The sequence below is a fragment of the Eucyclogobius newberryi genome, unplaced genomic scaffold (assembly GCF_026437365.1).
Source record: "Eucyclogobius newberryi isolate DKJ021-1_F unplaced genomic scaffold, fEucNew1.0.hap1 SCAF_1, whole genome shotgun sequence".
NCBI classification, from domain to species: Eukaryota; Metazoa; Chordata; class Actinopteri; order Gobiiformes; family Gobiidae; genus Eucyclogobius; species Eucyclogobius newberryi.
In genome coordinates this window covers 179,409-192,166 of record NW_027315723.1, presented here as the reverse complement: position 1 = coordinate 192,166, position 12,758 = coordinate 179,409, and the positions used below count along the sequence as shown (strand labels likewise).

Sequence of the window (12,758 nt, the reverse complement as noted above, 5' to 3'; positions counted from 1 at the left end):
ACACAGTAGTACACAGTGTTACCAGCAGTACACAGCAGTACACAGTGTTACACAGTAGTACAGAGTAGTATAGAGTAGTACAGAGTAGTACACAGTAGTACACAGTAGTACACAGTGTTACACAGTAGTACACAGTGTAACACAGTAGTACAGAGTAGTACACAGTGTTACAGAGTAGTACACCGTAGTACACATACTTAAACAGTGTTACACAGTAGTACAGTGTTACAGAGTAGTACACAGGAGTACACAGTTTTACACAGTAGTACACAGTGTTACACATTAGTAAACATTGTTACACAGTAGTACACAGTAGTAAACTTTGTTACGCAGTGTTACACAGTAGTACACAGTGTTACACAGTAGTACCCAGTAGTACAAAGTAGTACACAGTGTAACACAGTAGTAAAAAGTAGTACACAGTAGCACACAGTAGTACACAGTGTTACACAGTAGTACACAGTGTTACACAGTAGTACACAGTAGTACACAGTAGTACACAGTAGTACACAGTAGTACAGAGTGTTACACAGTAGTACACAGTGTTACACCGTAGTACACATTGTTACACAGTGTTACACAGTAGTACGCAGTAGTACACATTGTTACACAGTAGTACACAGTGTTACAGTGTTACACAGTAGTACACAGTAGTACACAGTTTTACACAGTAGTTCACAGTTTTACACAGTAGTACACAGTAGTAAACATTGTTACACAGTAGTACACAGTAGTAAACTTTGTTACACAGTGTTACACAGTAGTAAAAAGTGTAACACAGTAGTACAGTGTGTTACACAGTAGTACACAGTAGTACACAGTAGTAAACAGTAGTACACAGTAGTACAGTGTTACACAGTAGTACACAGTGTAACACACTAGTACAGAGTAGTACACAGTGTTACACAGTAGTACACAGTAGTAAACAGTGTTACAGAGTAGTACACAGTAGTACAGAGTGTTACACAGTAGTACACAGTAGTACACAGTAGTACACAGTAGTAAACAGTGTTACACTAGTGTAGTACACAGTGTTACATAGTAGTACACATTGTTAAACAGTAGTACACAGTGTTACACAGTAAATCACAGTAGTACACAGTGTAACACAGTAGTACACATTGTTAAATAGTAGTACACAGTGTTACACAGTAGTACAAATTTTTACACAATAGTACACATTTTTACACAGTAGTACACAGTAGTACACAGTGTTACACAGTAGTACACATTAGTATACAGTAGTACACAGTAGTGCACAGTAGTACACAGTGTAACACAGTAGTAAAAAGTAGTACACAGTAGTGCACAGTAGCACACAGTGGTACACAGTGTTACACAGTAGTACAGAGTAGTGAACAGTGTAACACAGTAGTACATAGTAGTACACAGTAGTACACAGTGTTACACAGTAGTACACATTGTTACACAGTTGTACACAGTAGTAAACAGTGTTACATAGTAGTACACAGTAGTACACATTGTTACACAGTAGCACACCGTGTTACACAGAAGTACACAGTGTTACAGTGTTACACAGTAGTACAAAGTAGTACAGAGTGTTACACAGTAATACACAGTACACAGTAGTAAACAGTAGTACACAGTGTTACAAAGTAGTACACAGTAGTACACAGTGTTACACACTGTAACACAGTAGTACACAGTGTTACACAGTAGTACACAGTGTAACACAGTAGTATAGAGTAGTACACAGTGTTACACAGTAGTACACAGTAGTGCACAGTGTTACACAGTAGTACCCATTAGTACCCAGTAGTACACAGTAGTACACAGTGGTACACATTGTTACACAGTAGCACACAGTGTTACACAGTAGTACACAGTGTTACACAGTGTTACACAGTAGTACACAGTGTCACACGGTAGTACAAAGTAGTACACAGTGTTACACAGTAATACACAGTACACAGTAGTAAACAGTAGTACACCGTGTTACAAAGTAGTACACAGTAGTACACAGTGTTGCACAGTGTTACAGAGTAGTACATAGTGTTACACAGTAGTACACAGTAGTGCACAGTAATACACAGTGTAACACAGTAGTACAAAGTAGTACACAGTAGTGCACAGTAGCACACAGTAGTACACAGTGTTACACAGTAGTACACAGTAGTATAGAGTAGTACACAGTGTTACACAGTAGTACACAGTGTAACACAGTAGTACAGAGTAGTACACAGTGTTACAGAGTAGTACACAGTAGTACACAGTGTTACACAGTAATACACAGTAGTACACAGTAGTAAACAGTAGTACACAGTGTTACAAAGTAGTACACAGTAGTACACATTGTTACACAGTAGTACACAGTGTTACACAGTAGTACACAGTGTAACACAGTAGTACAGAGTAGTACACAGTAGTGCACAGTAGCACACAGTAGTACACAGTGTTACACAGTAGTACACAGTAGTACACAGTGTAACACAGTAGTACATAGTAGTACACAGTAGTACACAGTGTTACACAGTAGTACAGAGTAGTACACAGTGTTACAGAGTAGTACACAGTAGTACACAGTGTTACACAGTGTTACAGAGTAGTACATAGTGTTACACAGTAGTACACAGTAGTGCACAGTAATACACAGTGTAACACAGTAGTACAAAGTAGTACACAGTAGTGCACAGTAGCACACAGTAGTACACAGTGTTACACAGTAGTACACAGTGTAACACAGTAGTACAGAGTAGTACACAGTGTTACAGAGTAGTACACAGTAGTACACAGTGTTACACAGTAATAAACAGTAGTACACAGTAGTAAACAGTAGTACACAGTGTTACAAAGTAGTACACAGTAGTACACATTGTTACACAGTAGTACACAGTGTTACACAGTAGTACACAGTGTAACACAGTAGTACAGAGTAGTACACAGTAGTGCACAGTAGCACACAGTAGTACACAGTGTTACACAGTAGTACACAGTAGTACACAGTGTAACACAGTAGTACATAGTAGTACACAGTAGTACACAGTGTTACACAGTAGTACACAGGAGTACACAGTGTTACACCGTAGTACACAGTGTAACACAGTAGTACAGAGTAGTACACAGTAGTGCACAGTAGCACACAGTAGTACACAGTGTTACACAGTAGTACACAGTAGTACACAGTGTAACACAGTAGTACACAGGAGTACACAGTGTTACACAATAGTACAGAGTAGTACAGAGTAGTACACAGTAGTAAACAGTAGTACATAGTGTTACACAATAGTACAGAGTAGTACAGAGTAGTACACAGTAGTAAACAGTAGTACATAGTGTTACAAAGTAGTACACAGTGTTACACAGTAGTACACAGTGTTACACAGTAGTACACAGTAGTATAGAGTAGTACACAGTGTTACACAGTAGTACACAGTAGTACACAGTGTTACAGAGTAGTACACAGTAGTACACAGTGTTACACGGTAGTACACAGTAGTACACAGTGTTACACAGTAATACACAGTAGTACACAGTAGTATAGAGTAGTACACAGTGTTACAAAGTAGTACACAGTAGTACACAGTGTTACACAGTAGTACACAGTGTAACACAGTAGTACAGAGTAGTACACAGTGTTACAGAGTAGTACACAGTAGTACACAGTGTTAGACAGTAGTACACAGTGTTACACAGTAGTACACAGTATTACACATTGTTACACAGTGTTACACAGTAGTACACAGTAGTACACAGTGTTACAGAGTAGTAGTACACAGTAGTACAGTGTTACACAGTAGTACACAGTGTTACACAGTAGTACACAGTAGTACACAGTGTTACAGAGTAGTAGTACACAGTAGTACAGTGTTACACAGTAGTACACGGTGTTACACAGTGTTACACAGTAGTACACAGTAGTACACAGTGTTACACAGTAGTACACAGTGTTACACAGTAGTACATAGTGTTACACAGTAGTACACAGTAGTACACAGTAGTGCACAGTAGTACACAGTGTAACACAGTAGTATAAAGTAGTACACAGTAGTGCACAGTAGCACACAGTAGTACACAGGAGTACACAGTGTTACACAGTAGTACACAGTATTACACATTGTTACACAGTGTTACACAGTAGTACACTGTAGTATTACCAGTTCTTCACACTGGGTGTGTCTGAGGCGGCGTGCCAGGTCCAGAGGCGTCTCTCCAGCATCGTTCACTGGACACATACTTCAGTTACACTGCAGAACTCACAGTCGCAGTATTAGTAGTAATAGTACCAGTACTCACGTATGTCCACAGATGCCCGTCCTCGCAGCAGGAGCTTGAGACATTCGCTGTTGTCCGTCAAACAACAGTAATGCAGAGCTGTGGAGCCACGCCCTGTCTGTCTGTCCAGGTTTGGACTGAAAAAAGACCAGGACTGAGCCAGGACCGGGACCGGGACTGGGACTGGGACCGGGACCGGGCTTGAGTTCTCACCTGTTCTGAGCGAGGAAGTCTACGATGTGTAGAGAGTTTCTGTCCACCATTCGGACGGCCAGATGAAGAACTGTTTCTCCAGGCTCCTGGACGAGAGAGTAGACCTGGTTCAGTCCCAGTCTCAGTCTCAGTCTCAGTCTCAGTCTCAGTCTCAGTCTGAGTCCAGGACTCACGTGCTCGTTGGGCTGGGGGACAGATTCCAGCAGGTCCGCTCCCTCGGCGTAGACCTGGATGAGACCGAGGACGTCCCGGGTCCGGACGGCGTGGTAGAGCTGCTGCTGCCTCCTGCTGGCCTCAGGGTGGAAGCGCTGCACGAAGCGCCGCTCCACGTATTTGGCCGTGATGAAGTCTTTCCGAGAGTTCCTGCCGAGCAAACACAAGAACTCAAGAGTTCTATCTGAAGAATGGTCTGTTCCACCTGGTGACATCATCAGGAGGTCAGGCAGAACTGCTCCTCTGTGTTTTTAAAGTTCTTTCATCATCTCATGATGGTAGAACATGACATCACATCACAAGTAGAACATGACATCACGGGTAGAACATGACATCACATCACAAGTAGAACATGACATCACAAGTAGAACATGACATCACGGGTAGAACATGACATCACATCACAAGTAGAACATGACATCACGGGTAGAACATGACATCACAAGTAGAACATGACATCACAAGTAGAACATGACATCACGGGTAGAAGATGACAGGGCCAGGGTCTCACAAAGACAAAGAGGATTCTAATAGCCCATTAAGATTCTGAATAGGCTCGGTAGATACAAGGGGGAGTTTCTGTTGAAACAAACAACTCTTTCTACTTCAGGAAGGCTCCTCCCAATGGGCGGGTCTTACCACAGAACAGTATTAATATCGGAGTTCTCGATCTAAATTCTTTTATTGACAATGACTCTTGGATGAGAGTCGAAACGTCTATTTTTTCAAAATGAAAAAAAAATGAAACTACTATGACATCACAAGTAGAACATGACATCACGGGTAGATATATGTATATCTATATATCCATCCATCCATTTTCTCCCGCTTGTTCCCTTTCGGGGTCGCGGGTGACTGGAGCCTGTCCCAGTGACTTGGGGCCTTAGGCGGGACACACCCTGGACAGTCACTCACTCTCACATTCATTCACTTGGGCCAATTTTGAGAGTCACCAATTTTTTACTCACACTTGCATGTGTTTGGACGGTTCTCTGAGGAGCCAGAGAACCCGGAGAAAACCCACAGTAACACGGGGAGAACATGCAGACTCCACCCCGAGAGATCATGTGATGTTGGTCTGGTCCGGGAATCGAACCCATGATCTCCTTCTTGGGAGGCAACAGCACTAACCGCCTTTGCCACCGTGCACGCATACATGTATATATATATACACATATACTCTTGTGTAAAGGTACTACATGTGTGTAAAAGTACTACATGTGTGTAAAGGTACTACATGTGTGTAAAGGTACTACATGTGTGTAAAAGTACTACATGTGTGTAAAGGTACTACATGTGTGTAGTAAAGACTTTATTCTTGTTAGGCTCGAGCCATGGAATGGAATGTTCGTTCCATGGGATGCTGGAGTCCATTGTTCTTCCCCTGGTTTATTCTTCATATTATTCTATTCTTCACGTTCTTCACGTTCTTCACGTTCTTCACGTTCATCACGTTCTTCACGTTCTTCACGTTCATCACGTTCATCACGTTCTTCACGTTCATCACGTTCATCACGTTCTTCACGTTCTTCACGTTCTTCACGTTCTTCACGTTCATCACGTTCTTCACGTTCATCACGTTCATCACGTTCTTCACGTTCTTCACGTTCTTCAAGTTCATCACGTTCATCACGTTCATCACGTTCTTCACGTTCTTCAAGTTCATCACGTTCTTCACGTTCTTCACGTTCTTCACGTTCTTCACGTTCATCACGTTCTTCACGTTCATCACGTTCATCACGTCTTCACGTTCATCACGTTCTTCACGTTCTTCACGTTCATCACGTTCTTCACGTTCTTCACGTTCTTCACGTTCTTCACGTTCTTCACGTTCTTCACGTTCATCACGTTCATCACGTTCATCACGTTCTTCACGTTCTTCACGTTCTTCACGTTCTTCACGTTCTTCACGTTCTTCACCTTCATCACGTTCATCACGTTCTTCACGTTCATCACGTTCTTCACGTTCTTCACGTTCATCACGTTCTTCACGTTCATCACGTTCATCACGTTCTTCACGTTCATCACGTTCTTCACGTTCTTCACGTTCTTCACGTTCTTCACGTTCATCACGTTCATCACGTTCTTCACGTTCTTCACGTTCTTCACGTTCTTCACGTTCATCACGTTCATCACGTCCATCACGTTCTTCACGTTCATCACGTTCTTCACGTTCTTCACGTTCTTCACGTTCATCACGTTCTTCACGTTCTTCACGTTCTTCACGTTCATCACGTTCTTCACGTTCTTCACGTTCTTCACGTTCTTCACGTTCTTCACGTTCATCACGTTCTTCACGTTCATCACGTTCTTCACGTTCTTCACGTTCATCACGTTCTTCACGTTCTTCACGTTCTTCACGTTCTTCACGTTCTTCACGTTCTTCACGTTCTTCACGTTCTTCACGTTCATCACGTTCTTCACGTTCATCACGTTCTTCACGTTCTTCACGTTCATCACGTTCTTCACGTTCATCACGTTCTTCACGTTCTTCACGTTCTTCACGTTCATCACGTTCTTCACGTTCATCACGTTCTTCACGTTCTTCACGTTCTTCACGTTCTTCACGTTCTTCACGTTCTTCACGTTCTTCACGTTCTTCACGTTCACACTGGGGCATGTTTGACCCTGAACATGGATAAAAGTCACACATGGGACACAGACGCCATCGGCTCGGCCCCAACGCAAATAAAATGGAGCTTGGCGTGTGGATCCACACGGCCCCGGAGCCGCGCCCCCAGGGCCGCGCCCCCAGGGGAAGAACAATGGACTCCAGCATCCCATGGAACGAACATTCCATTCCATGGCTCGAGCCTAACAAGAGTAAAGTCTTTACTACACACATGTAGTACCTTTACACACATGTAGTACTTTTACACACATGTAGTACCTTTACACACATGTAGTACTTTTACACACATGTAGTACCTTTACACACATGTAGTACCTTTACACACATGTAGTACCTTTACACACATGTAGTACCTTTACACACATGTAGTACTTTTACACACATGTAGTACCTTTACACACATGTAGTACTTTTACACACATGTAGTACCTTTACACACATGTAGTACCTTTACACACATGTAGTACCTTTACACACATGTAGTACCTTTACACACATGTAGTACTTTTACACACATGTAGTACCTTTACACACATGTAGTACTTTTACACACATGTAGTACCTTTACACACATGTAGTACCTTTACACACATGTAGTACCTTTACACACATGTAGTACTTTTACGCAAGAATGCAGACACTCGCAATGGCTTCAGCCAGTTCACATTATCGAGTTATACAATGACTGTTTTTAGCCCGCTTCAAACTGCCGTTCTGGTGATCGTGGTGCTTCGTGCGCTCCTCAAACACCTCGTCTCTCACACACACACAAAAGGTGAAAGGTCAAACTGACATGTCGCTGGAAGCGTCCGGTTTGCTGACGTCCTGGTCCTCCAGCTCCGCCTCCATGATCTCGTTCAAGCTGGAGTTTCCCACGTTTTTGGCCAACTGGAAGAAGGACGAGAGGTCACACAGCAGAACCTCAGAAGAACCCACAGCAGAACCTCAGAAGAACCCACAGCAGAACCTCAGAAGAACCCACAGCAGAACCTCAGCAGAACCTCAGAAGAACCCACAGCAGAACCTCAGCAGAACCTCAGAAGAACCCACAGCAGAACCTCAGAAGAACCCACAGCAGAACCTCAGAAGAACCCAAAGCAGAACCTCAGAAGAACCCAAAGCAGAACCTCAGAAGAACCCACAGCAGAACCTCAGAAGAACAGAGAGCTGAAGGTTGGACCCACCAGAAGCTCTGAAGTCCCGAGTAAGTCCAGGTCCAGGCTCTGGATCCTGGAGAAGTGGACCCCCATCTCCCTGTGGATCCCCGAGCACTCGATGCAGATGAGCACGCCCAGGTTTGTGCTGAGCCACGAGGGGCCTGAGGACACAGAGGGCCCCACATAAGAACCCTGACCCACATAAGAACCCTGACCCACATAAGAACCCTGACCCACATAAGAACCCTGACCCACATAAGAACCCTGACCCACATAAGAACCCTGACCCATATAAGAACCCTGACCCACATAAGAACCCTGACCCACATAAGAAACCTGACCCACATAAGAACCCTAACCCACATAAGAACCCTGACCCACATAAGAACCCTAACCCACATAAGAACCCTGACCCACATAAGAACCCTAACCCACATAAGAACCCTGACCCACATAAGAACCCTGACCCACATAAGAACCCTAACCCACATAAGAACCCTGACCCACATAAGAACCCTAACCCACATAAGAACCCTGACCCACATAAGAACCCTAACCCTAACCATATGTCCTGTTCAAGTAAGGACCGCAGCGGTCGCTCACCTGAGGCTCCGCGGTCGCTCACCTGAGGCTCCGCAGTCGCTCACCTGAGGCTCCGCGGTCGCTCTCCACGGACGCTCACCTGAGGCTCCGCAGTCGCTCACCTGAGGCTCCGCGGTCACTCTCCACGGTCGCTCACTGCAGTCGCTCTCCGCAGTCGCTCACCTGAAGCTCCGCAGTCGCTCACCTGAGGCTCCGCGGTCGCTCTCCACGGACGCTCACCTGAAGCTCCGCAGTCGCTCACCTGAGGCTCCGCAGTCGCTCACCTGAGGCTCCGCGGTCACTCTCCACGGTCGCTCACTGCAGTCGCTCTCCGCAGTCGCTCACCTGAAGCTCCGCAGTCGCTCACCTGAGGCTCCGCGGTCACTCTCCACGGTCGCTCACTGCAGTCGCTCTCCGCAGTCGCTCACCTGAAGCTCCGCAGTCGCTCACCTGAGGCTCCGCGGTCGCTCTCCACGGACGCTCACCTGAAGCTCCGCAGTCGCTCACCTGAGGCTCCGCAGTCGCTCACCTGAGGCTCCGCGGTCACTCTCCACGGTCGCTCACTGCGGTCGCTCTCCGTAGTCGCTCACCTGAGGCTCCGCAGTCGCAGCAGCTGTCGTTGCCGCTCATGCGTCGCACTTCGCAGACGATGGCGCGCGTCAGCTCCTGAACGATGTTGTTCTCCTCGTCGTCCTGATCGTCGCCTTTAAACGCTTTAGTCAGAGCTTCTTCTTTACTGTTCTGCAGCACCGAGATCCATCTGAGGGGACCAGGAACCAGGTCTGAACCAGGTCTAAACCAGGTCTGAACCAGGTCTGAACCAGGTCTGAACCAGGTCTAAACCAGGTCTGAACCAGGTCTAAACCAGGTCTAAACCAGGTCTGAACCAGGACTAAACCAGGACTAAACCAGGTCTGAACCAGGTCTAAACCAGGTCTGAACCAGGTCTGAACCAGGTCTGAACCAGGTCTAAACCAGGACTAAACCAGGTCTGAACCAGGTCTAAACCAGGTCTGAACCAGGACTAAACCAGGACTAAACCAGGACTCACATCTGACACTCAGCCTCATCCTCCGTCTGGAAATGATAAGTTCTGTCATCTGAAAAACAAAAAAACTGCTGTGAATCAGCTTTAGACTGTAAAGCAGGACTAAAGCAGGACTAAAGCAGGACTAAAGCAGGACTAAAGCAGGACTAAAGCAGGACTAAAGCAGGACTAAAGCAGGACTAAAGCAGGACTAAAGCAGGTCTAAAGCAGGACTAAAGCAGGTCTAAAGCAGGACTAAAGCAGGACTAAACCAGGACTAAAGCAGGACTAAACCAGGACTAAAGCAGGACTAAAGCAGGACTAAAGCAGGACTAAACCAGGACTAAAGCAGGACTAAAGCAGGACTAAACCAGGACTAAAGCAGGACTAAAGCAGGTCTAAAGCAGGTCTAAAGCAGGACTAAAGCAGGACTAAAGCAGGACTAAAGCAGGACTAAACCAGGACTAAAGCAGGACTAAAGCAGGTCTAAGGCAGGACTAAAGCAGGACTAAAGCAGGACTAAAGCAGGACTAAAGCAGGTCTAAAGCAGGACTAAAGCAGGTCTAAAGCAGGACTAAAGCAGGACTAAAGCAGGACTAAACCAGGACTAAAGCAGGACTAAAGCAGGTCTAAAGCAGGACTAAAGCAGGACTAAAGCAGGACTAAACCAGGACTAAAGCAGGACTAAAGCAGGACTAAACCAGGACTAAAGCAGGACTAAAGCAGGTCTAAAGCAGGTCTAAAGCAGGACTAAAGCAGGACTAAAGCAGGACTAAAGCAGGACTAAACCAGGACTAAAGCAGGACTAAAGCAGGTCTAAAGCAGGACTAAAGCAGGACTAAAGCAGGACTAAAGCAGGTCTAAAGCAGGACTAAAGCAGGACTAAAGCAGGACTAAAGCAGGTCTAAAGCAGGACTAAAGCAGGACTAAAGCAGGACTAAAGCAGGACTAAAGCAGGTCTAAAGCAGGACTAAAGCAGGACTAAAGCAGGTCTAAAGCAGGTCTAAAGCAGGACTAAAGCAGGTCTAAAGCAGGACTAAAGCAGGACTAAACCGGGACTAAAGAAGGTCTAAAGCGGGTCTAAAGCAAGTCTAAAGCAGGTCTAAAGCAGGACTAAAGCAGGAATAAAGCAGGTCTAAAGCAGGTCTAAAGCAGGACTAAAGCAGGACTAAAGCAGGTCTAAAGCAGGTCTAAAGCAGGACTAAAGAAGGACAAAAGCAGGTCTAAAGCAGGACTAAAGCAGGACTAAAGCAGGACTAAAGCAGGTCTAAAGCAGGACTAAAGCAGGACTAAACCAGGACTAAAGCAGGACTAAAGCAGGACTAAAGCAGGTCTAAAGCAGGTCTAAAGCAGGAATAAAGCAGGACTAAATCAGGACTAAAGCAGGTCTAAAGCAGGTCTAAAGCAGGACTAAAGCAGGTCTAAAGCAGGTCTAAAGCAGGAATAAAGCAGGACTAAAGCAGGACTAAAGCAGGTCTAAAGCAGGTCTAAAGCAGGACTAAAGCAGGACTAAAGCAGGTCTAAAGCAGGTCTAAAGCAGGTCTAAAGCAGGTCTAAAGCAGGTCTAAAGCAGGACTAAAGCAGGACTAAACCAGGACTAAAGCAGGTCTAAAGCAGGTCTAAAGCAGGACTAAAGCAGGACTAAAGCAGGACTAAAGCAGGACTAAAGCAGGACTAAAGCAGGTCTAAAGAAGGACTAAAGCAGGTCTAAAGCAGGACTAAAGCAGGACTAAAGCAGGTCTAAAGCAGGTCTAAAGCAGGACTAAAGCAGGACTAAAGAAGGACAAAAGCAGGACTAAAGCAGGTCTAAAGCAGGACTAAAGCAGGTCTAAAGCAGGACTAAAGCAGGACTAAACCAGGACTAAAGCAGGACTAAAGCAGGACTAAAGCAGGTCTAAAGCAGGTCTAAAGCAGGAATAAAGCAGGTCTGAAGCAGGTCTAAAGCAGGACTAAATCAGGACTAAAGCAGGTCTAAAGCAGGTCTAAAGCAGGTCTAAAGCAGGACTAAAGCAGGACTAAACCAGGACTAAAGCAGGTCTAAAGCAGGTCTATAGCAGGACTAAACCAGGACTAAAGCAGGACTAAAGCAGGACTAAAGCAGGTCTAAAGCAGGTCTAAAGCAGGACTAAATCAGGACTAAAGCAGGTCTAAAGCAGGTCTAAAGCAGGTCTAAAGCAGGACTAAAGCAGGACTAAACCAGGACTAAAGCAGGTCTAAAGCAGGTCTATAGCAGGACTAAAGCAGGACTAAAGCAGGACTAAAGCAGGACTAAAGCAGGTCTAAAGCAGGACTAAAGCAGGACTAAAGCAGGACTAAAGCAGGTCTAAAGCAGGTCTAAAGCAGGTCTAAAGCAGGTCTAAAGCAGGACTAAAGCAGGACTAAAGCAGGACTAAAGCAGGACTAAAGCAGGTCTAAAGCAGGACTAAAGCAGGACTAAAGCAGGACTAAAGCAGGTCTAAAGCAGGACTAAAGCAGGACTAAAGCAGGACTAAAGCAGGTCTAAAGCAGGTCTAAAGCAGGACTAAACCAGGACTAAAGCAGGACTAAATCAGGACTAAAGCAGGTCTAAAGCAGGACTAAAGCAGGACTAAAGCAGGACTAAAGCAGGTCTAAAGCAGGACTAAAGCAGGACTAAAGCGGGTCTAAAGCAAGTCTAAAGCAGGTCTAAAGCAGGACTAAAGCAGGACTAAAGCAGGTCTAA

At 45.2% G+C, this 12,758-nt stretch overlaps 1 protein-coding gene across 2 annotated transcripts in view; it reads right to left on the bottom strand.

Moving 5' to 3' along the window:
• Window positions 1–12,758, bottom strand: part of LOC140362933 (arf-GAP with SH3 domain, ANK repeat and PH domain-containing protein 2-like) — a 126,365-nt gene that overhangs the window by 14,564 nt on the left and 99,043 nt on the right. For both annotated transcript variants that reach the window (XM_072452669.1, XM_072459470.1), the window contains 8 exons: window positions 10,082–10,130; window positions 9,621–9,790; window positions 8,476–8,609; window positions 8,085–8,179; window positions 4,620–4,809; window positions 4,447–4,532; window positions 4,255–4,370; window positions 4,116–4,183 (listed from right to left, as the gene is read on the bottom strand). In XM_072452669.1, the coding sequence (XP_072308770.1) occupies window positions 4,116–4,183; window positions 4,255–4,370; window positions 4,447–4,532; window positions 4,620–4,809; window positions 8,085–8,179; window positions 8,476–8,609; window positions 9,621–9,790; window positions 10,082–10,130 (908 nt within the window). The remainder of the gene's footprint in view (window positions 1–4,115; window positions 4,184–4,254; window positions 4,371–4,446; window positions 4,533–4,619; window positions 4,810–8,084; window positions 8,180–8,475; window positions 8,610–9,620; window positions 9,791–10,081; window positions 10,131–12,758) is intronic.